Genomic DNA, 24,956 nt, shown 5'->3' with positions numbered 1-24,956 from the left:
TGTTCTGTCACCCAAGCTGGAGTGCAGTGGCACCATCTCAGCTCACTGCAACCTCTGCCTTCCAGGTTCAAGTAATTCTCCTGCCTCAGCCTCCCAAGTAGCTGGGATTACAGGTTCCAGCCACCATGCTCACCTAATTTTTGTATTTTTAGTAGAGATGGGTTTCACCATGTTGGCCAGGCTGCTCTTGAACTCCTGACCTCAGTTGATCCGCCCACCTTGGCCTCCCAAACTGCTGGGATTCCAGGCATGAGCCACCGTGCCCAGTCAGATAACTCTTAAGATTGAAAAAACCTGCTTCTAGTTTTCTATTTTAAAAAAGTTTATTTTTAACTCAACAAAAAACCCCTGAAACCTGATTAAGAAATGGGCAAAGGTCTCCAATAAACAGTTGTCTAAAGAAGATAAACAAATGATCTATGAACATATGAAAAGATGCTCAATACCACTAATCATTAGGGAAATGCAAATCCAAACCACAATGAGATACCACCCTCATACTCATTAGAACGGCTATTATCAGAAACCACCCCCCAAAAAAAACCAAAAAAAATTAAGTATTGGCAAGGATCTGAAGAAATTGGAACTCTTGTGCACTACTGGTGGGAATATAAACTTGTACAGCTGCTATGAAAACCAGTATGGCCCGCCCAAGGTAATTTATAGGTTCAATGCTATCCCCATCAAGCTACCACTGACTTTCTTCACAGAATTGGAAAAAACTACTTTAAAGTTCATATGGAACCAAAAAAGAGCCTGCATAGCCATGATAATCCTAAGCAAAAAGAACAAAGCTGGAGGCATAATGCTACTTGACTTCAAACTATACTACAAGGCTACAGTAACCAAAACAGCATGGTACTGGTACCAAAACAAATATATAGACCAATGGAACAGAATAGAGGCCTCAGAATTAACAACACACATTTACAACCATCTCATCTTTGACAAACCTGACAAAAACAAGCAATGGGGAAAGCATTCCTTATTTAAGAAATGGTGCTGGGAAAACTGGCTAGCCATATGTAGAAAGCTGAAACTGGATCCCTCCCTTATACCTTATACAAAAATTAACTCAAGATGGATTAAAGACTTAAATGTAAGACCTAAAACCATAAATACCCTAGAAGAAAACCTAGGCAATACCATTTAGGATATAGGCATGGGCAAAGACTTCATGACTAAAACACTAAAAGCAGTGGCAACAAAAGGCAAAATAGACAAATGGAATCTAATTAAACTAAAGAGCTTCTGCACAACAAAAGAAACTATCAGAGTGAACAGGCAATCTACAGAATGGGAGGAAATTTTTGCAATCTATCCATCTGAAAAAGGGTTAATATCCAGAATCTAAAAAGAACTTAAACAAATTTACAAGAAAAAAAAACAACCCCATCAAAAAGTGGGCAAAGGATATGAACAGACACCTCTCAAAAGAAGACATTTATGCAGCCAACAGACACATAAAAAAATGCTCATCATCACTGGCCATCAGAGAAATGCAAATCAAAACTACAAAGAGATACCATCTCACTCCAGTTAGAACGGCAATCATTAAAAAGTCAGGAAACATCAGATGCTGGAGAGGATGTGGAAAAATGGGAATGCTTTTACACTGTTGGTAGGAGTGTAAATTAGTTCAACCATTGTGGAAGACAGTGTGGCGATTCCTCAAGGATCTAGAATTAGAAATACCTCTTGACCCAGCAATCCCATTACTGGGTATATACCCAAAGGATTATAAATCATGCTACTATAAAGACACATGCACATATATGTTTATTGCGGCACTATTCACAATAGCAAAGACTTGGAACCAACCCAAAGGCCCATCAATAATAGACTGGATAAAGAAAATGTGGCACATATACACCACAGAATACTATGCAGCCATAAAAAAAGATGAGTTCATGTCCTTTGCAGGGACATGGATGAAGCTGGAAACCATCATTCTCAGCAAAATATCACAAGGACAGAAAACCAAATACTGCATGTTCTCACTCATAAGTGGGAGTTGAACAATGAGAACACGTGGACACAAGGAGGGGAACATCACACGCTGGGGCCTATTGGGGGGTGAGGGGCTGGAGGAGGGATAGCGTTAGGAGAAATATCTAATGTAAATGACGAGTTGATGGGTGCAGCAAACCAACATGGCACATGTATACCTATGTAACAAACCTGCACGTTGTGCACATGTACCCTAGAACTTAAAGTATAATAATAAGAAGAAGAAGAAGAAGAAGAAGAAAACCAGTATGGCAGTTCCTCAAAAAACAAAAATTAAATTATCATATGATCCAGCAATTCCACTTCTGGGTATGTCCCCAAAATAATTGAAAGGAGGGCCTGTTAGAAATATTTGTACACCCATATTCATAGTAGCATTATTCACAATAGCCAGAAGGTGAAGGAACCCAAGTGCCTACTGACAGATGAATGGATAAACAAAATGTGTTGTATACATGTACATACACACAATGGAATATTATTCAGCCTTAAAAAAGAAGCAAATTCTGATGAGTAGAAATATCTAGAGCAGTCAAATTCACAAAGACAAAGTAAAATGGTGGTTACTAAGGGCTGGGAAGAGGGAAGAATGAAGAGTTATTGCTTAATGGATACAAAGTTGAAGTTTTGCAACTGAAAAGAGTTGTGGAGATGGATTGTGGTGATGGTTGCACAACATAATGAACATATTTAATAACACTTAACTGTACACTTAAAAATGGTTAACAGGTAAACTTTATGTCATGTGTATTTTACCACAATTAAAAGTATTTTAAAAATATGTTTTTTAGAAGAAAAATATGAAATCCAATTCAAATTTAAGAAATGTTAAATTAGTTTCCACAAACAATAAAACTGCTATCTTTCTTAGCTACATGCTGAGCCTAGATGCTATATAAGTACCTTAACACAATTGATGATATATTAACACCAGCTTTCACTTACAGAAAATGTTTTGTTTACCTCATCTACAATACTTGAGCCACTTGAAGTTAGTAAATAACATATAGTAGCATGATTCAATATTTTTAAATAATGAATGATAGTATTATAAGGGCTAAAACATTGTTATAATTTTAAAGGCAAGAAATATGCCTAAATTTAGTGGTAAAGGCACATTGTTAGAATCCTACATTAACATGCCATATCCTATAGGGTTAGTGTGAGATTTGTGATGATGTGAAAATATAATACTATTACTTAACATCTCTTTTATTCTTATTACTTGTTTCCACAGATATTATTGTATTTAATGTATGCTTGTGTATTAATAGGGCATACATCAAGTCACTTTCTGTGTGCCTGGTCTGAATGCTGTCCAAAAAAATAAGCATTAGGAAGGATGGATCCGGGATTACAGTGAGTTGGCCAGCAATTGAGTTTCTCTATGTTTCCTTAGCAAACATCCACTTAGCGCTTTATATATTAGGTCAGTAGTTTTAAACCTCTAAAAATCTCACTTCTAGTTCTGTAAAAATTTATAAATGATACACATATTCTACTACACTTTTACAATACATAAAATATATGTAGATATTTTAAAAGGTGATTAAAATTCAATAAATATTTGCAAATAGTTATTTTAAATAATAAAATAAGACATGCTCTCAGGAAACACATTTGAAGTAAAGTGCCTTATAATTTCTGAAAACAGTGGCTTAATGCTATGTGGCAGTATTAGATTGTGGTTTGCTTATCAAACCTGTTTGCTCTTTTTCCTGGGCACACTCTAAGGCTATATTTCCCAATGTTCCATTTTCCAGCATCAGCCTTCTGACTAAGCAACCAAGGGAATAGAAGCAGAAGTGATGTTACCATTTCCAATTCCTGTCCATAAAAACTTCCCAGGTAGTGGCTGAAGAGAGAGGGCTCTAAGACCTTCTAAGAGGGAAGGCCCACAAGATGAAAAACGTCTTGAGGCCTGGATGACTACAGAAAAGGCCACTGCCTACTGGAAATATCTACATTGGACTGATATTTGATGAATAAATGAACTTTTGTATTAAGTTTTCAGGGTTTGTATATATTACAGCAGGTAATGTATGTTAGGTAAATACAGTATTTTGAAGGTTGGCTTCCAAATTCAGTTTTCTCATACTTAGTTTTAATTATGTCATAGTTGAAAAAGAAGCATCACAAAGACACACCATAGGCCATGTAAAGCATAAACCTAGGGTAAGGTTTCTTGTTAATAATAGTAGATGTAAATCCATATTTTATTTATCTTTTTGATAACTTAGAATTTTTTGGTAAACTTCTTGTCAGATCTTAAAGTGTCATATTATCTTTATTGAGGGCTGAAGAAGAGCTTAACTAGGAGTAAAAGTTGCAAACTTGGTATCATATTCAAACCACAGTTTCATCACAAGAATCTTTTTAAGCCACTTTCCTATTTTCTCATTGTTAATGCAGTTAAAACTAACACCCCCCCCACCAAGTCCGGGGGCAGTGGCTCATGCCTGTAATCCCAGCACTTTGGGAGGCCGAGGCCGGCGGATCACAAGGTCAGGAGATCAAGACTACCCCGGCTAACACGGTGAAACCCCGTCTCTACTAAAAATACAAAAAATTAGCCAGGCATGGTGGCGGGCGCCTGTAATCCCAGCTACTCGGGAGGCTGAGGCAGGAGAATGGCATGAACCCAGGAGATGGAGCTTGCAGTGCGCCGAGATCACGCCACTGTACTCCAGCCTGGGCGACAGAGCAAGACTCTGTCTCAGAAAAAAAAAAAAAAAAAAAAAAAAGAAAGGCCGGGCGCGGTGGCTCATGCCTGTTATCTCAGCACTTTGGGAGGCCGAGGCAGGCAGATCACCAGGTCAGGAGATCGAGACCATCCTGGCTAACATGGTGAAACCCTGTCTCTACTAAAAATACAAAAAATTAGCCGGGCGTGGTGGCGGGTGTCTGTAGTCCCAGCTATTTGGGAGGCTGAGGCAGGAGAATGGCGTGAACCCAGGAGGAGGAGCTTGCAGTGAGGTGAGATCGTGCCACTGCACCCCAGCCTGGGAGACAGAGCGAGACTCCGTCTCAAAAAACAAAACAAAACAAAAACAACAAAAAACAAAAAAACAAAAAAAAAACTAACACCCCCAGAAAGGCATGAGACCATCTGGCATTTAGACTGAGAATACTAGGTGAAGCCATATATTAAATATTTGTAAAGTTTAATTTCTTTTTTGTTTTTTAGATTAAAAAAATAAAAGTAAATTCTACTATTTCTTTCCATTCCCCAGGGAAGTGAATCATGTAGCCTCATGGAATTCATGGCCCTTTCATTGAGCATATGTGATACAATACTAGAAACTGAGAAGGATAAACTAAAAAAGAAAAACAAGTTTAGGCAAGAGATAGATGAATAAATGATTACAGTTGCTAAATGTTATAACAACAGTTACTTTAAAGTACTGTGTGAGCTTATAAATTATTACAAGATGAAAAGAGCGTAGATGCCTGAGTGACCACAGGTTACAACCAATGATCTCCACTTAAGTTCTGGATCTCACCTACCCAATTGTTCCCACAAGTAAGTCCCTCTTTTTAAAAAACAAAGCTCTTCTTTGATTCACTCTCCCTCAAGTTATAGTCCTATTTTAAAATTTTTATTTCTTATTTGTTTTAAAAAATCCCAGAAAGAATTGTTTTTAACTGTGCTGTCCAGTAATCACTAGTCGCATGTGCCTATTTAAATTTAAAATAATTTAATTAAAAATGTAAAAGAATTAAAAATCCAGTTAACTTAGTTACCCTAGCCATATTTCAAGTGTTCAATGGCCACATGTGACTAGTGCTACCATATTGTACAGAACAGTGCAGATATAGGAGATTGCCATCACTGCCAAAAGTTCTATTTAACAGTGCTATTCTAGACTGTAATAGAAAAATTAAAAGTGAAGTCTCCAGATCCAGATTGTCTGGATTCAAATTCCAACTTCCACCCATGACATTAGCTGGGTAAATTTGGGGAATTTATTTCCTGTCTCCCTACTTTTTTCCCCCATCTATCGAATGGAGATAATAACTCATTCCTCCTTCATAACTTTGTTGTGAGGTTTAAATGATTTACATGTAAATGCTTTGAACTGTGTCTAGCACATAATAAGTGCTTAAAAAGTGTTAGGTTTTCATATTTTTATTCTCACTGACTCTAACTCACCTCTTCGTTTTCTTTACACGCTCCCATCAGGCTTTGTCCACCACTGCAAGGTTTGTCAAGGTTTACCAAATTTCTCCATCTTGCCAAATTCAATGGTAAATTATCAGTCTTCATCTTACTTGACCTGTCAGAGCCCCTGACACAGTTGATCATGTCCTGCTTCTTAAAATATTTTCTTCATTTGGTTTCTAAGATATCCCTTTTTTATTTTTCCTTTAATGGTTGCTTTCTCTTAAGCCTCTGATGAATTTTCTTCTTCTTCCTGACCTCTAAACGGTAGAATGTCTTAGGGCTCAGTCTTTAGTTTTCTTCTTGATTCAAGTTACCATAAATAATCTTACCCAGTTCTATGGCTTCAAATGCTACCTGCAGATTACTCCTAAATTACATCCTTAGCTTTGATCTACTGGGCTCTGAATTCATCTATGCACTTAATCATGTAACAACTGCACTTAGATGTCTAATGGACATCTCAAAATCAAAATCATGTCTAAGACAGAACTCTTGATTCCCCTATGAGGCTGAATTGGTTACTGATGTCTTATATCTACCATGTGATTTTAATGTACTTTTCATACATTTAAAAATATTATCTTTATAGAAATGCTGTTAGGATAGCACGTGTCAATTCCATCAGTCAGACAGACATACTATGACTCAGATCTGCTTGGTAAGTTTTTAAAGAGTCCATATTTAATATATAACCCAGAGTAAGCAATAGAATTCAAGTCTCCTCATTCCCTCTATATGCTCTCTACTAGGTTATGATGCCTATCAAGTCATACTCAATTCTTTAGAAACAGTGATTTAAAAGATGAGTTTCCAATTAACAGGCAATGGAACATACAAATAGTATGACAGAAGAGAGATATAAGTTAGCCTCTATGTGTGTTGGTCAACATACCTTTATAAAAGTTTTCTCCTTTGTCAATTATTATTTACATATAATTACTGTGATATCATCCAGAATCATTTCACTATTCTTTAGGAAGACCCTGTTTTGCTGAGTTTCTACTCTTCAGAAGGGAGGTAAGTTGTCTTGTCTGATCTTGAAATCCATGGTGGTACAATAACATTTATTTTTACAATAGTAAATACCATCTCAAAAAATTGAAATCATTATGATACATCATTCATCACATGATGACTCTTTAACTTAACTACATATAGATCTTCACATAGAGACCAGGAAAATAAAGAGAATACTAAACAAGTCTTTGAAAATACAAACATACAGCTGAAAACACACAAAGAATTTCTTTGTTTCAGGCAAGTTACTCAATACATCTTATATATTTATGTCTGAAGAAAGAAGCTATTATAAGATCCAGCATTATAAAACTAGTTCATTATTGTAGATAATGACTTTTGATAATGTAATATCTAAGCTACTAGATCATATGCTCAAATACTGAAATTTGAAGATTTGTTTCAAATACTTTTGAAGCTTATGATTCCATTTTTTTCTTAAGAAAATAAAGCATAATTAAAACCTTATTTTAAACACATATACATATGCACACAAATACAGAACTTAGAAACCCATTGGAAGTTTGAAATCCAGTAATTGTAAAACAATCTCTGTTGGCCATGCTACAGTTAAACTTGGGCTTTAAAATGAGAGATAATCTGAATTCTATTGCCAGCAGGTCAAATCTATTAGGTGAGTAGGTATGAATAACTGTAAATTTTAAGAACGATTAAAAATATACCCATTTTAATGTCACTGAATAGTAATAAAGACAGTAACAAAGAGACTTTATCGTTTGCTATGTAATATATAAGAAGGAACTTTATAACAAGAAACAAGACTACATTTCTTAAATCTGCCAACATCACAATGTTTTTGAGATGAAAACCTATAACTACTCATACATGAAAACCAAATCAGTGTTGTTACAGAATCTCAATGTATGGTCAATAGAGCTATAATTTTGTAATACAAATACAAAGAAAGAAAGATATATGGGACAGTTATGCCAAACATGTAAAGACGTGAAATTGATCATTGAGAAATACTGACCCTTCTGTTACTGAATTATTCTACACTCTTAATTTCTGTGATGCTATCCTCTCATAATTTTGGTCTTTTCTTTATGATTGTTCCTTCTTCTTCTTCTTGGGCTCTTCCTCCGCGCAATTCTAAAATGCTAATCTTCCACAGGGCATTGTCTTGGCCTACTGCTGTTTTATCTGTATCATTCTTCTTGGGCAATTTCAGCCATGTTCATGAGTTTAAGTATTACCTAAACTTTGTAACTCTCAGATTTATGTCCCTGGTTCTGACACAAGCTTCAAAAGTGTTTATTTAAATGTTCTAGACATTTCCACTTGGAAATTTTCACAGATATCACAAATTCAAAATTTCGTAAATCAAAGACTCATCCCTCTTCCTCTTTCCCCAACATGTCTTTTTTTTTTTTTTTGAGTGGGGGGAGTGCAGGACAGAGTCTCACTCTGTCACCCAGGCTGGAGGGCAGCAGCCAATCTCGGCTCACTGTAACCTCTGTCTCCCGGGTTGAAGCAATTCTCATGCCTCAGCCTCCAGTGTAGCTGGGACTATGGCATGAGTCATCACGAGGGGCTAACTGTTGTATTTTTTGTAGAGATGGGGTTTTGCCACGTTGCCCAGGCTGGTCTCAAACTCTTGACCTCAAGTGATCTGCCTGCCTTGGCCTCCCAAAGTGCTGGGATTACAGGCATCAGTCACCATGCCCCAACCACTCTTCTTATACTTCCAATATCCATTAATGGCACTACCATTCACTCAGTGATGCAAGTCAGAAATATGGGAGTCATCTTAGAATTTCCTCTCCTTCACCTCCTCATATCCAATCAGTCACTTAATCAGGTAAATGACTACTAACTTTGCTCTTTAAAAATTCCCTGAATCTATCATCCCCTCTCTATCTTTATTACAGCTGGCTTAGTTCATGATCTTATCTTTTGTCTGAATTATCATACTTCTCTATTAATTCATCCTTAAATGCTCTTTTCCAGGTGTGGACTTAAGTTTACCTCTTTATTGTAGCCCCACTAGAATATAAGCTCCAAGAGAAGAAGGATTTCTGTCTTCTGTTCTCTTTAGGATAGTCCCTGGCAAATGATAGGTACTCAAAAATTATTTGTTACAAACAAATGGCAGCCTGAATGGCCTAAAAACTATACATAAAGTACATACAAATATGACCATATCAATCCTCTACTGAGAACCTTTTAAAACTTCCTATCATCTATAATTATGATCTGAGATGCTCTATGACCTGGTCTCTATTTATCTACTAGCTTCATCTCTAGCTATTCATTCCAATATTTTATGTTAAAATTAGGTAACTGCTTATCATTCCTGCACATATCATGGATCTATGCCTTGTTTCTTATGGTTTCTATCTAGAACACCTTTCTAATTGTCTTTTACCTAGTTAGCAGCCACTTGAGTCACTGAGATGATACCTCTGATTAGGTATCATCTCCAGGAATTCATTCCTGGAATTCCAGGTTGAGTCAAGTGGCCTTCCTCTGAGCATCCAGTGTAACTTCTATGTAATTCTAGATTCACCACTGGCGTATGACCTTGAAGCAATCTGTTGAAGTATCTGTCCTCTATTAGACTGTAAGCAACTTGGGTTATAAATGATTTCCTATTCATCTTTTTTCTTCATGTGTCTGGCACACAGTAAGCGCTCAATACTTATAAATAAGAACCCTGAGTGAATGGAATTAATTATTTAGTTTCATATATTTTCTAACTTGTAGTCTTATTAATGTCCATTTTAGGTTCGTAATTTAAAAAAAATTAGTAGACTTTATTTTTTAGAGAAGTTTTAGATTGACAGATGTTTGTAAGTTTTAAAGAAAAACATGCAATGAAGTTCTAGTACAGAAGTATAAAAAAACCTCAATTTCAAAAGGCCAGCATGTATTATATTAGCACAACATAGTTAATTAGTATAAATATTAACAATTTTAAAAATCATTAAAATATGATCTGTATGTCCACTGTCCATAAATTAAACTTCTATTTATATATTAAAGTGCAAAATAGTATTTTACAACACCAAATAAAAAATCCTATGACAAAAATCACTTTAAATATCTTTAGTTACAATCAGAATATAAAAAATACCACTAAATAATTATTTCAATATAATATTGTTAAATAAGACTAAATTCCCAGAATCACAAGTACAGTTTGTAAAAATCAAGATTAGCCGGGTCCAGGAATTAATGTAACCTTAAATTCTTTTGTGCTGTAGATTTATATCTGACTTCTATGTACAAGAGTCCTAGTAGTCAAACATAAATTAGATTTAATCCAGCTGTCTATAATTTATTTTGCTATAAAAGAAACACCATATTACATGCATTTGTTTGTTAAGCAGAAGATATGCTATTATTTCCAAGATACCAAGGATTTAATGTTTAATTATCTACACCCATTTGAAAAAAGACATTGCTTTGATTCACAAATTTCTTAATTGCTAACAGTGGCTTTTCTGAGTAGGAGTGTTGTATATAATTTATTTTTGCAGATGTGATTTAGCAACAGAATTTTAAAGTAGCAAAGCTTTGAATATCTTCACTGTCAGCAGAAAATTCCTCCATCCCTGCTGCTGGAGAATATTGCTGTTTGAAGTTTTAACACGGAAATAAAAATTGCAGTGAGAAAATTGATAACTACTGGTAAATGTTGCTTACAAACTGGAAAGGAAGTTGGGTTGTCAGCAAAACAAGAACTGTATTATTCACACAAAATATGAGAAGTCATCTTCACAGCATCTTGCTGGGAATGGAAATTAATTTAGCTGGTTCCAACTTGAGGAACCTAAAGAAAAGCAAATATCCCCCATTTCAGATTATCTTTACAAAGGATCAGCAGCTGGCAATTGGGTGTCACAGCGTAACTCCTCCCTGAGGAGGAAAGACATTATCTACATTTTAAAAACACTGGCCAAGGTTCACTCGGAAGCAGGCTCATTGATCACTGGAAAAAACATCATTGTTGATTTCAGAAAGGTTAACTAGTTTAAAATGCCCTTTCCCTCTGGAACATGTCATCATCCACACATTACTGCAATAAAATGAATAAGAGAAAAGAAACATATCTTGTAATGACAACTCAAATATCAAGTTAAAAGTAACATTAAAATTCCTACCCGTTTGGCTGAGCTGAGAAGCACTGCGACTTTTCCGTGACAGACCAACGATAGCTACCATTTTGGCACCAATGCTAGAGCGCCGCTTTTTGCCACTGGTGCCCAAGGCGCCCACTGCAGTGTCAGACTGGCTGCCATCATTCTTCTCCAGTGAGCACATGTCTCCACTGATGCTGGTGCTTTTTGTCATGTTCTTCCCTGATATGCCCACTTGTCTGCTTTGCATTTTGGATGTAAAGACACTGTCAGCCGATGGATCATTAAAAGTGAGGACAAGAGTAAAAAGGAAAAGACAGAAAATGCATTTTAGATAAAACATTTGGAATATAATTAAATTATATCATCTATGGAATATATTTTTAGGATTTAAAAAATTTCAAATACCATGGTCTTGATTGTGCTTTGCTACTCTGGGCCAACCTTAGAGCAAATATGCAAAATCAGATTTATGATTTTATTTCTGCTGTCAAAGACAAGGTGCAAATTCGCATGATCACAGGAAAAAAATTCATGAAAAATCAGTGGGTTCATTTAAGACACTATGCTGTCCTGCAGGACCTAAAGGTAGCCATACAACATAAGGGAGAAGTTGACAAAAACATTCTTCTCTACTTTACTGTTGCCTTCAAAAAGTAATTAGACAAGTGGGAAAATTTTACCAAAACAAAAAAAAAAGGCCAATAATATAGTATCCATTTCAAAAGTGGCCCTGTAAGTTTTCTCATAATAAGGTTTATCTAATAATGGTCAAATTTTCTAAAAAGGCTTGCTATTTTCATTAGCTTTGAATTAAAAAATACTTTATTTCACTTAATTTCATCATTACTGATATAAATCTATATTACAAAAATAAACAGAAGAGAGATTTCCTTCTTGCACTCTTTTGAAAGAAAGAAAAATCATTATCAGTTTTCCAGACAGTGCACCAGAAAGCAATCAATGAATCACTGAGGCATGTGAGCTGATTAATAATCTACTGCAAGACTAATACTGCAACTGGGAGTAATTAAAGAAATGACTTTAAAAATGGAAAAAAATGATTTTTCCACGATTTCTGGGGTATGGTAGGTGTAGATTAGAAAGTGAAGAATCTGGAAGCAGGCTATCCAGCTAGCCCCCATAAACCTAGGAGGACTATGAGGGAAGCAGTCTGTTTTGCAGGAATGAAAATACTTATTTACATATCAATTTTTGACTCAGTATTACAAAGTTTTATTTTGGTTCTGATAATGAATGTTTAATACATAAAGTAATAAAAAAGAATAAAAATCAAGAAACAGAAATATCTTTAAACATTATTTAAAGGATGAGAATTAGAAAACTAACCTATTGAGGTGAACTCTTATATCTAATTCAATTATCTTGGTCTTCCAGAAAAAAAAAAAGTGTTTTCTATCCTAGAGTAAAATCTGGTTAAAGGCTAGAACCACATGTTACTTTTATTAACCTATGTAATACCTTCTCCAAGTATTTAAGAGGGAAAAGACCCAGTGTGAAATTAAAAAAATATATAGTGAAGTATACTATTATATCCCTCACATTTGTTTTAAGAAAAAATGTGGCATGCATAGTCAGAAACAGGACAAAGAGAGTTACTGTGTGTGTGTGTGTGAGGGAGAGAGAGAGAAAGTTCAGGGGGGTGGGGAGAGAAGAGAAGAGGAGAAGAGAAGAGAAAAGAGATGAGAATATGTTTCTGTAATATCCTGAAATGATAATTTTCAAGTTTGTTTTATTTTGATAGAAAGTAAAAAGAAAAGGCTTGTTATAGTTTAAAAGAGCCAAAGTTTAACAGAAACTAAGGCTTTTTATATAACCTATGTTCCATAGTCAGAATAACCTAGTGTTTCTGTTATATAGCAATTTTTGGGTGGGCACAGTAGCTCACGCCTGTAATCCTAGCACTTAGGGAGGCTGAGGCAAGACGACTGCTTAAACCCAGGAGTTTGATACCAGCCTGGCAACATGTGAGACCCCATCTTTACGAAAAAGTAAAAAATTAGCCAGGCATGGTGGCACATGCCTATAGTCCCACCTACTTCGGAGACACAGGTGGATCACCTGAGCCCGAGAGGTTGAGATTGCAGTGAGCTGAGATGGTGCCACTGCATTCCAGCCTTGATGACAGAGTGAAATCCTCAGAAAATTGTATCTTGTGATTTTTGCATTTGAATTTTTATGTTTGAATATCAAGGCCATAAAGAACTTGACCAAAATCAAATAAGATACTACAATAAAATACTAACTGGAACTGATACATCATTTTGTAGATAAATAATATTTTAATGAGAACTTTGTTTGAAAACAAGTGCACTTCTCTTCAACCTAACAACTTTAATAAAGCATTATTTACAAAAGGAGTTATTTATTTTTATTCATTTGTTTTTTAGAGATGGTGTTTTGCTCTATCACCCAGGCTAGGGTGCAGTGGTACAATCATAGCTCATTGTAACCTCGAACCCCTGGGCTCAAGTGATTTTGATTTTCCTGCTTTAGCTTCCTAAGTAGCTAGGACTACAGTGCATGCCAGCACACCTGGCTTTTTTTTTGCGGTGGGGGAGGGGAGACAGATTCTCACTGTGTTGCCCGGGCTGGTCTCAACTCCTGGACTCAAGTGATCCTCTCTCCTGGTCCTCTCAAAGTCCTGGGATTACAGTCCTAGGATCGAGCCTGGCCCAAAAGGGGTTATTAAAAGTTTTATAAGATGGATGCTCTTTTTATTTCCTTGAAACTTAGAGATCACCAGGGATGAGTTTATGAATAGTAGCACTAGAGTGGTGTGTTTTGATGAGAGAAAGATTGCAGCTAGGGTTCCTTTTCTTTCTTCACTGGACATCATCTAAAATGATAAGCAAAAAATGTTGTAAGCAAATAAGCTACTTTTTTTTTTTTTTTTGAGATCGAGTTTCACTCTTGTTGCCCAGGCTGGAGTGCAATGGCGTGATCTAGCTCACCGCAATCTCCGCCTCCCAGGTTCAAGCAATTCTCCTGTCGCAGCCTCACAAGTAGCTGGGATTGCAGGCATGCACCACCATGTCCAGCTAATTTATTTATTTATTTATTTTTTGTATTTTTAGTAGCAACGGTGTTCTCCATGTTGGTCAGGCTGGTCTTGAACTCCCGACCTCAGGTGATCCTCCCGCCTCGGTCTCCCAAAGTGCTGGGATTACAGGTGTGAGTCACCGCACCCAGCTACAAGCTACCAAAATTTTTAAAGTTTTGGGAGTCTTGATTTTTGAAATACTTTGGAGTAAGGAATTTGTAATTATGGGCAATATTTTAAAATGCTCAGTGTGGTTAGGAAAAGATGTATTACATTAGCAATTTTTTTAAAAGAGAAATTTTATAAGGTTTGGAAATACAGTATATTTCAACACTTCTAGTGGGATCTCAGTGATAGATTTCTAAAGAGCAACTTGGCAATATATGTCAAAAGCTTTAAAAATAAACAAGCCTACCCTTTAACCTAGCATTTCAACTTTAGAATTTATCATAAGGGAAAACTTAGCAATGTGTACAGATTTAGGTATAATGATATTTATTGCACAATTGATTATAATAGCAAAAAAGAAAACAAAATAAAACAAGGGGAAAAACCCACAAATGTCCAACAACAGTGGGTGTTTAAATAAATTATGTTCATCAATAAAAGACAATGTACTTTTGAAAATGCTGTTAAACATAAATGTTTATGGACATAAAAAGATATTCTTGATGGTGGGGGATGGGGAGGGAGAAGCAGGTATCTGTAACTTAGCTTTGGATGACATATGTATCAAATATGGATTTACCCTACTACTAGGGGACACAGGCAAATTCAAATCCCAAAGTTTTTCCAGTGACAGAAATCCAAAAATAGTTTTATAAAAAAAGAAGTAATATTCTGCGCTAAACTAAGTAATTTGAGAAGCCTAGATTCATGAGATGATGTACCAGTCATCTGCACAAAAGAAGAATGAAGAGATATGAAGAAAAATAAAATTATGTGTTCAGAAGAATTTTATTTTTAGGGGAAAAATATAAATGTACTTAGCCAAAAATATGAAAGGATATACTGTGACCAGTCTGCTACAAGTCATTTTAATTTTTTCTGGTTGATAGCTATGTGTTAAAAAAAGTTTGTCTTTTTCTATTTTGTTTTTTCCAGAATAAACATAAAAAGTGTTGGTAACTAAAGAAAGTTAAAACAGACAAATGAAAAGAGCAATCAAGGTCCAACATCGCTTCTTCTTTTATGTAAGTCAAATTACTCAACCCACATTAGTTCATGTCATGGGTTAAAGGTACAGTATCGATTTGTAGCTAATCCTAACAGATTACTACACAATAGATTGAGTGTTAATATAGGGTGTTCAGTTCTAGAAAAGGACATTGTTTTTACATTTCTAAATATTGTTTTGTGCATATTTCTAATTTTTGGCTTTAGAAAAACAATAAAAACTGTATATATTTAGTATTATCAAAGTTAAATATATACAACTGCCAATACGGAGATTGATTTATGGCAAAATAATAGTTGTTGAAAAGTTGTATCCTGAATGGTTAAAGAAAAGGCAAATCTAGTATTGTCAATCACTAGGAGAAAAGTAACAAGTAACTACAAAGCAAGTGAAACACAAGTATTCCCCAAATACATAAATAGCATATTAGGGATTATTGGAAGATGTGATTAAATTAAATGAAGTTTATATGCTATAGGGCCAAAGTTTTCATTTATAGGTTTGAATGAATAGAGGTAAGTGGTTTGGCTTAAAGATAATAAGTAGCAAAGATGAGACAAAGACAAATTCTGAGTCTTAAGAACGTATAGTCATGCCAAAACAAATATTTCATCACATTAGAACTGAGAAGGTAGTCTGGAAATAATTTACCAAGGAATGAAAGACTGGGGTGATTCTATGGAGGCCTAACAGCTAATACAATGGAGAATTAGGACTGTGGCACAGGGACAGAAAAGACATTGAAGGATAGAAAGTAGACAGAGATAGTTCCAGGAGTGAAACCATTTATAACATCTTTGGCAAGAAAGTGGTGATAGCGCTTGTAGTGTTCAAGAGTTTGAAGACAATAGCATTCCTGGTAGATTAGAAACAAACCCAGTAGGACTGGTCAAGCTCCTAAACACGGTATCTTGAAAGGCTTACTTCCTTTTTCTTCCCACTGTTGTGCTTCCTGGGCCAGGTGCCACAAATTAACTGAATACCTGCTGCTACTATAACTCATACTTCATCGCACCAGTTGGCAGTCATTGGATAAATGTCTGGATTTTAAAGTGCCATTTCTTGCATGTTCTTTGCAGGAAAAAAAACAGCAACAAAAAAATCTGGCTTCTGTCTAAAGTTCTCCTTTTATATAAAAACTTCTCTATATTAAATACCATTCCTTTCCTAAAATGTGGTAGCTGAAATTATTATTATCCAAATTTACTACACAACAAACTTTATTTCACTTAAACTCAGATTACCATCTATGATTTTAGGCTAGTAAAGTAGTAATCATTTATTCAACAAAGATTTACTGAACACCATTTATGACAAATATGCGGATACAAAAATGATATGACACAGTCTCTGATTAATTTGCTGGCAAATATCGGCATGTAAAATGCAAATATGGCTGCATAAGAACTTGGTTTTGGTTTACAACTGAAATTCCAATGGTCAATTCTAATGTCAAGAAACCCTAATTAAGTTAAATGAAAACCTCTCTTTGAAGAGTATGTAAAAACTGAGTTTTTCATACTAATTCTTTGACTTCTGGAGATGACAGAAATTTAAAGTTTAGTATTTTTAACATTATTGCAAGTACTGTATATAAATACATTATGTTAATATGCTTGAATGTATTACTATAGTATCTAAATGCATTAGAGGGTGTGTGTGTGTGTGTGTGTGTGTGTGTGTGTGTGTGTGTGTGTCTATGCCACAAAATGTCCAGGGTTAGGGAGAAACTTTTGGCTAATTAACAAAGTACATTTAATCAAAAACATCTGCCTTGATTATAGCCATTAGCAATTAATCTATGTTTAAGGTTCTTAAGTCTTAGGTCTCATGGCAGGAAGCAGTATTTCAGTGGTCACAAGGTAGGTCACTGCTTACTTGGGATAATTTAAGGAGCATCCAGGAGGACTGTAATTTCCAAAATTCCTTTCCCAAGAGCTTGTTAATGCCAAAAATTCCAATATATTAAGGATTTCTTTTTTAAAAAAAATGATTTGTTTCTTAAAGTTTGCTCCCTTTTAACATGTCACATTCCTGGGATTTGGACATTCTTATTTAAAAGATATTTACTTTGGTCCAGGTGCAGTGGCTCACGTCTGTAATCCCCGCACTTTGGGAGGCCGAGGCGGGTGGATCACCTGGGGTCAGAAGTTTGAAACCAGCCTGGCCAACATGGCAAAATCCCATCTCTACTAAAACTAACAAAAATTAGCTGGGTGTGGTGGCAAGCACCTGTAATCCCAACTATTCAGGAGGCTGAGGCAGGAGAATCGCTTGAACCTGGGAGGCGGAGGTTGCGGTTGAGCCGAGATCACGCTATTGCACTCCAGCCTGGGCAACAAGAGCGAAACTCTGTCGCAACAAAAAAAAAAAAAAAAAAAAAAAGGAAGATATTTACTTTGAAATAAATAAAAATAAATTAAATTAAAAGTAGCAGGCTATGTAGCAGGCACTATTCTCAAAATTAAGAGGTGTAGCATAGAAAAGGACAGAATGCTCCTGTTTCATGGAGCTTTCATTCATACTGTCATAGTGAAAGACAGTAAACATATAAATAATTGATAATTTTAGATAGTGATATGTGATCTGAAGAAAATAAGATGGAATAAAATAACAAGGGACTGAAAAGTTTGGGGACAACATTAAATAAGGTTGTCAAGGAAGGCCTCTCTGAAGAGGAGACAACCTAGCTGAGCCCTGAATGACGAACCCAGTCAGATAAAAGAAGCATGTTCTAAGCTTAGAGAGGAGCAAGTGCAAATATCCTGAGGCAGGAATGAGAATGTTTGTTAGAGGAAATTTACAAAACTAAATATAAATGGAATGAAGTCAAGGTGAGCATTGTAGATAGGATAAGGCCTACACATGTAGGGACAAATGCATGGCCTGCACGACTTACTCGTAGTTAACTGCTTATTCAGATATTACATCAGAGCTGTCCTAAGACTGTGAGAACATAGATTGCACAGGTTCTTGTATCAGGAGACTTGGGATTCAGCTCAGTATTATGTCTCCAAATATAACATCAAAGGGCATTTTGGAGAGATCATGGATATCTTCCTTAAAAGTGATAAATTTATGAAGGCTAAATTTTTAAGGAAACTAGGAATATTCCTTTATTAACTGAACATAAAAAGTTTATTTAAACTCTTAAGTCTGTCTATATATTGAACATTTACTATCTCTCGAATTTATAAATTCTCTACCAAATTATTGAATAATAGACCTCTCCCTCCACCATGAGTTTGAAGGAAGTTACTTTAAAGAAAAATTTTAAACGTATTATTTATAGAACATAAGTATATGTTTCTCTGTTTATCACACCATGATCATGGTTCCTAATCATTTGTCTATCATCAAATGATAATTTTTCAGTATCTTTTTTTATGCTAGTTATATGTCCCTGCACTCTCTCTAGCTATGTTTTGTCTTCCTTAAAAACAATTAAGCACAAAAACTATATTTAAAATGTACATGTTTCAAAAATAGGTGTCACTTGCTTTCTCTGTCAATTTAAGATAAAAATGTATACAAAAATTATGATTTTAAATGTCTTCATTATAACATGTATCTTACAAAAGCTGTATCTCTTCTCTGATGATTTCAGCTACTTTATTTTTAATCATCCTCAGAGAGATGACCTGGTTTCCATTTTGTTCCTTTTTCCCCTTGAATTTTTAGTTCAAACATTTCTGTACTCAGCTAATTTAAACCATAGTAAACATCTTGCCACAAATTGATCGATTCCTTTAGCAAACATCTACCTTGCATCTACTTGGTGTTAGGTCCCAAGGCAGCAAGTGGGGGCTGAAATGGTACCTGCCCTCCATGCTCTGGCATACGGGGGCTGAAATTGACCAAAAGGAAGAATACATTTTTTTCTTCACATAAAGAAGGAATTTTCTCTAATTGTTCTGTTCAAAGCAAGTATACATTTCTAATTATCTACCTAGAGGTACCACTTTTTCTAATTTGTGCAAAGCCTCCATTTAGGCAAATGGTAGCTTTGGCCCTGTGGTCAATAAGAACAATAAATAAGACATGAGACATTACCTAAGGGACATGTGCTTTAGGGGTACAAATATGAGTGAAAATACTTATACAAATTAGCAAAAGAAAAGTTACAAGCACAGAGAAAAGGGACATAAACCCAGTGTTATGAAATTTCACTGGAGGGAAGGATACTATTGAGAATCAGAGATGAGAAAAGCTTTATAAACTTGGGTCTTGAATGGTGGGTAAAAATTATGACATGTAGAGAGAGAAAAATATTCAAGAGAATACTATAAATAATACAGTGGTTAGAATGCACATATCATGTGTTTAAGATGCAAAAATCTTCAATAATAGTAAACTGAACTCAACAATACATTAAAAAGAACTTTCATCATGACCAAGTGGGATTGATCCCAGCAATGCGAAGATGGTTCAACATATGTAAATCAATCAATGTGATACATTATATCAACAGAATGAAGGACAAAAATCATATGATAATTTCAATTGATGCTGAAAAAGCATTTGATAAAATTAAATACCCCTTCAGGATGAAAACCTTCAAAAAACTGGGTATAGAAGGAACATATCTAAACTCAGTAAAAGCCATACACAGTAGACCCACAGCTAGTATCATACTGAATGGGGAAAAGCTGAAAGCCTTTCTTGCAAGATCTGAAACATGGCAAGGATGCCCCTTTTCACCACTATTATTCAACATCATACTGGAAGTCCTAGCTAGATCAATCAGACAAGAGAAATAAACAAAGGGCATCCAAATTGGAAAGAAAGAAGTCAAATTATCTTTGTTTGCAGAAGATAGGATTTTATATTTGGAAAAACCTAAAGACTCCACCAAAAAAACTATTAGAATTGATAAACAAATTCAGGAAAGTTGCAGGACATAAAATTGACATACAAAAATCAGTAGCATTTCTATATGGCAACAGTAAACAATCTGAAAAAGAAATCAAGAAAGTAATCTCATGTATAATAGCTACAAATAAAATAAAATGCCTAGGATAAACTTAACCAAAGAAGTGAAAGATCTCTATAATAAAACTACAAAACACTGACAGGAGAAATTGAAGAGGACACAAAAAATGGAAAGATATTCCATGTTCATGGACTGGAAGAATCAATATTGTTAAAATGTCCATACTACCCAAAGCAATCTACAGATTCAATGTAATCTGTATCACAATACCAATATTCTTCACAGAAATAGAAATAATAATCCTAAAATTTATATGGAGACACAAAAGACCCAGAATAGCTAAAGCTATCCTAAGCAAAAAGAACAAAACTGGAGGAATCACATTATTTGACTTCAAATTATACTACAGAGCTATATTAACCAAAACAGCATGATCCTGGAATAAAAACAGACATATAGACCAATGAAACACAACAGAGATTCCAGAAACAAATTCAGACACCTCCACTGAAGTCATTTTTGACAAAGGTGTCAAGAACATACATTGAGGTTAGAACAGTCTCTTCAATAAATGGTGCTGGAAAACAAGACATCCATATGCAGAAAAATAAAACTAGATCCCTATCTCTTGCCATATACAAAAATCAAATCAAAATTGATTAAATATTTAAATTTAAGACCTCAAATTATGAAACTACTAAAAGAAAACATTGGGGAAACTCTCCAGGACACTGGTCTGGGCAAAGATTTCTCGAGTAATACCTCACAAGCTCAGGCAACCAAAGCAAAAATGGACAAATGGGATCACATCAGGTTAAAACGCTTCTGCCACAGCAAAGGAAACAACAAAGTGAAGAGACAACCCACAGAATCAGAGAAAATATTTGCAAACTACCCGTCTGACAAGGGATTCATAACCAGAATATACAAGGAGCTCAGTCAATAGGAAAAAATGTAATAATCCAATTTTTAAATTGGCAAAAGATCTAAATAGAAATTTATCAAAAGAAGACATACAAATGGCAAACAGGTACATGAAAAGGCATTCAACATCACTGATCATCAGAGAAATGCAAATCAAAACTACAATGAAATATCATTTCACCCCAGTTAAAATGGATTTTATCAAAAAAAGAGGTGATGAATGCTGGTGAGAATGTGCAAAAAAGGGAACCCTCTTACACCGTTGGTGGGAATGTAAATTAGTACAACTACTATGAAGACAAGTTTGAAGGTTCCTCAAGAAACTAAAAACAGAACTACCATATTATCCAGAAATCCCATTGTGAGATATACACCCAAATTGAAGAGATATCTGCATTCTCATGGTTATTGCAGCACTATTCATGATAGTCAAGATTTGGAAGCAACCTAAGTATTTATCAACAGATGAATGGATAAAGGAAATGTGGTACATACATACAATGGAGTACTATTCAGCCATATAAAAGAATGAAATCCTATCATTTACAACAACATGGATGGAACTGGAGGACATTATGTTAAGTGAAATAAGCCAGCCACAGAAAGACAAACTTTGCATGTTTTCACTTATTTGCAGGAGCTAAAAATTAAAACAACTACACCCATGGATCTAGATTACAGAATGATGGTTATCAGAAGCTGAGAAGGGTAGTGGCGGTGGCAGGTGGGGAGAATAGGGATGATTAATGGGCACAAAAATATGATTAGATAGAATGAACAATATCTAGTATTTGAAAGCACAACAGGATGACTATAGTTAACAATTTATTTTACATTTAAAAATAACTAAAAGAGTATAATTGGATTGTTTGTAAGAAATGGTGAATCATTTTTTTCTAACATGTAGAATTTCTAACATAAATGTGAAGCATTGTTACATCTGTGTCTCATTAAACAAACCTACAAATGAACAAATAAACAAGGCAATCTATTCAGTCAGGATGTCAAGAATAAAGCTATGCTTCTCTTCTAAGTATCTTCTATTGATTATATACCTTTCTGCTATTTATCATATGCCATCTATTTACTATATACATAATTGTAATATATAATGTATGTATAAATGGGACAAAGACTTTTCCTCTTTCGTTCATTGGTAAATTGTACGTTTTCAAATAATGTTTGCCACATGGTAAGTGTTCAGCAAATATATGTTGAATAAATGAGTTAATCTTTAAAACAAATGTAACTCAAGGTTGTGATGAGGTAATCCTCATGAATTAACGAAGCAACCTCAATGAAGTAACATATATATAGCAATTAGCACAATGTCTAGAATATGGTTAAGATATGTTGACTCTAATTATTATGTATATTTACAATTACATGGAGGCATTAAGGCTTTACTAAAAATATAAACAAACTTGTTAGATTTACTTGAAGAAGCAGCCTATTTTATACAAACAGAGATGGTCTGTGGCCTTGAAGAAACAGTCCCTCAGATTTCCTACAGCCAAATAATCCCCATACCTTTGGTAATTTCAAATTTGAAAAATATGTAATTCAATAAAAACCATTCATAAAATAATCCTGGAATGCAGATGACTGATAATAATGCATATACAAGTAAATTTAATTTCATAGACTAATTTGTTAATTTTCAGATTATTTATTGTTAATATATGAGAACAATTGAATTTTTTTAACTTTTAAATCCAGGGGTACAAGTGCAGGTTTGTTACATAGGTAAACTTCTGTTATAGGGGTTTGTTGCACAGATTATCTTATTACCCAGGTATTAAGCTTAGTACTCATTAGTTATTTTTCCTGTTTTTCTCCCTCCTCCCACCCTCCACCCTCCAAAAAGCTCCAGTGTGTCTTGTTCCCCTCTCTGTGTCCATGTGTTCTCATCATTTAGCTCCCACTTATAAGTGAGAACACATGGTATTTAAATTTCTGTTCCTGTGTTAGTTTGCTAAGGATAATGGCCTCCAGCTCTATCCATGTCCCTGCAAAGGACATGATCTAATTCATTTTTATGGCTGCATAGCATTCCATGGTGTATATGTACCACATTTTCTTTATCCAGTCTGTCATTGATGGGCACTTAGGTTGATTCTATGAAGAGACTAATTTATTATCTACAAAATGTCAAATATTATGGTTGGCACTAAATAGAAAGTTATACACTTTTGGCATAAATGAAATGCTATACACAATCCACGTGAATAAATTTACTCTTCATTTTTGTTGGTAAATAATTATTAAAATTGGAAATTCCCTTTATTCCTTAGATTATCCCTAGAAAACATTCCAAAACTCCAAAATGTAGACTTTCCCATACACCCCTTTTTGTCTGTTAAGGATGACAATTTAAGTGCTGTATTATTGCTTTTAGCTAAATGTTAATTAAAATTGGATAAAATGCTCAGTGAGAGTAGAGACATAAGATAGACAATAAATGGGTCACCAAAAAAGTCACCACTGTAACCTGAACACATTTATGGCAAAAGTGTTGAACAAAGTACATGGATGATTTGTATATTGAGTAGGCAGAATAATTCTCTACTGGTAAGCCAACTGAATTTAATTAGAAAACTCACATTCAAGACATAGCTACACTGATCAAGTTGTAACTGAATAACCAAAGTAGTCTTTGTGCCTCATTTTCCATATTGTATAAAATGGGGATAACATTATCCAGAAGGTTATCCCAACAGTATCCAGAAAGTTGCTGCAAGGCTTTCTGTCTCCTTTCCTTCCAGCTCAATTAATTAGTTATCTTTATTCTTCAACATTTTGAGAACTTTGAGCCCTCTACTTTTTCTCCAAGTATCAGCCCCTTCCTCTTAATTTATACTTAACCAACTTAGATTCCACAGCTCATCATTTCAATCACTCTTTTGCAAATATCTTAAACTTTTGAGTATCCCTCCTCATAAGACATCCAACTGGCTGAACTACTTGATAAATCATACCACATGCTGCTTCTCTGTGTACATCTCAACATTTCAGCATTCTTTTTTTTTTTTTTTTTTTTTTTTTTTTTTTGAGGTTGGGAGACAGGGTCTCACTCTGGCACCCAGGCTGGAGTGCAATGGCGTGATCACAACTCATTGTAACCTTGACCTCTTGGGCTCAAGTGATCCTCCCACCTCAGCCTCCCAGGTAGCTGGGACTACAGACATGCGCCACCACACCTGACTAATTTTTTCTATTTTTCCTTTTTGTAGAGATCAAGTTTGGCCAAGTTCCCCAGGCTGGTCTTTACTTCTGGGCTTGAGCCATCTGCCTGCCTTGGCCTCCCAAAGTGCTGGGATTACAGGCATGAATCACCATGACTGGCCCATATCAGCATTCTTGAAAAAAATTCAGTAGAGCACAGTTGCTCCACTATAGTTCACTATCATTGGCCTCAAAATTACAGCATACATGTTCTCCCCACTCATACAATAAGGAGTGTATACCTACCTTCTTCATGCTATTCAAACCTCTCACCTTCTGCTTTCCTCTCTACAGACTTCTCCTTACATTTCATAGAGAAAACAGACGCTATCAGACGA

The 24,956-nt window shown here is 35.2% G+C and overlaps 1 protein-coding gene across 49 annotated transcripts in view; it reads right to left on the bottom strand.

Moving 5' to 3' along the window:
- The window catches only part of RIMS2 (regulating synaptic membrane exocytosis 2), a 773,441-nt gene that overhangs the window by 96,023 nt on the left and 652,462 nt on the right, over positions 1 to 24,956 (bottom strand). For 36 of the 49 annotated variants that reach the window (XM_063726750.1, XM_063726767.1, XM_063726760.1 and 33 more), the window contains one exon: positions 11,320 to 11,561. The exons of 12 other annotated variants lie outside the window; for them this stretch is intronic. In XM_063726750.1, coding sequence (XP_063582820.1) covers positions 11,320 to 11,561 — 242 coding nt within the window. Of the gene's footprint in view, positions 1 to 11,319; positions 11,562 to 24,956 lie in introns of those variants that run through there. One more of the 49 variants, XR_010141279.1, reaches the window with a different exon arrangement.

The sequence above is a fragment of the Pongo abelii genome, chromosome 7, assembly GCF_028885655.2.
Source record: "Pongo abelii isolate AG06213 chromosome 7, NHGRI_mPonAbe1-v2.0_pri, whole genome shotgun sequence".
Taxonomy (NCBI): Eukaryota; Metazoa; Chordata; class Mammalia; order Primates; family Hominidae; genus Pongo; species Pongo abelii.
Note: the sequence above shows the minus strand (reverse complement) of the source record. Positions and strands in the feature narration are given on the sequence as shown.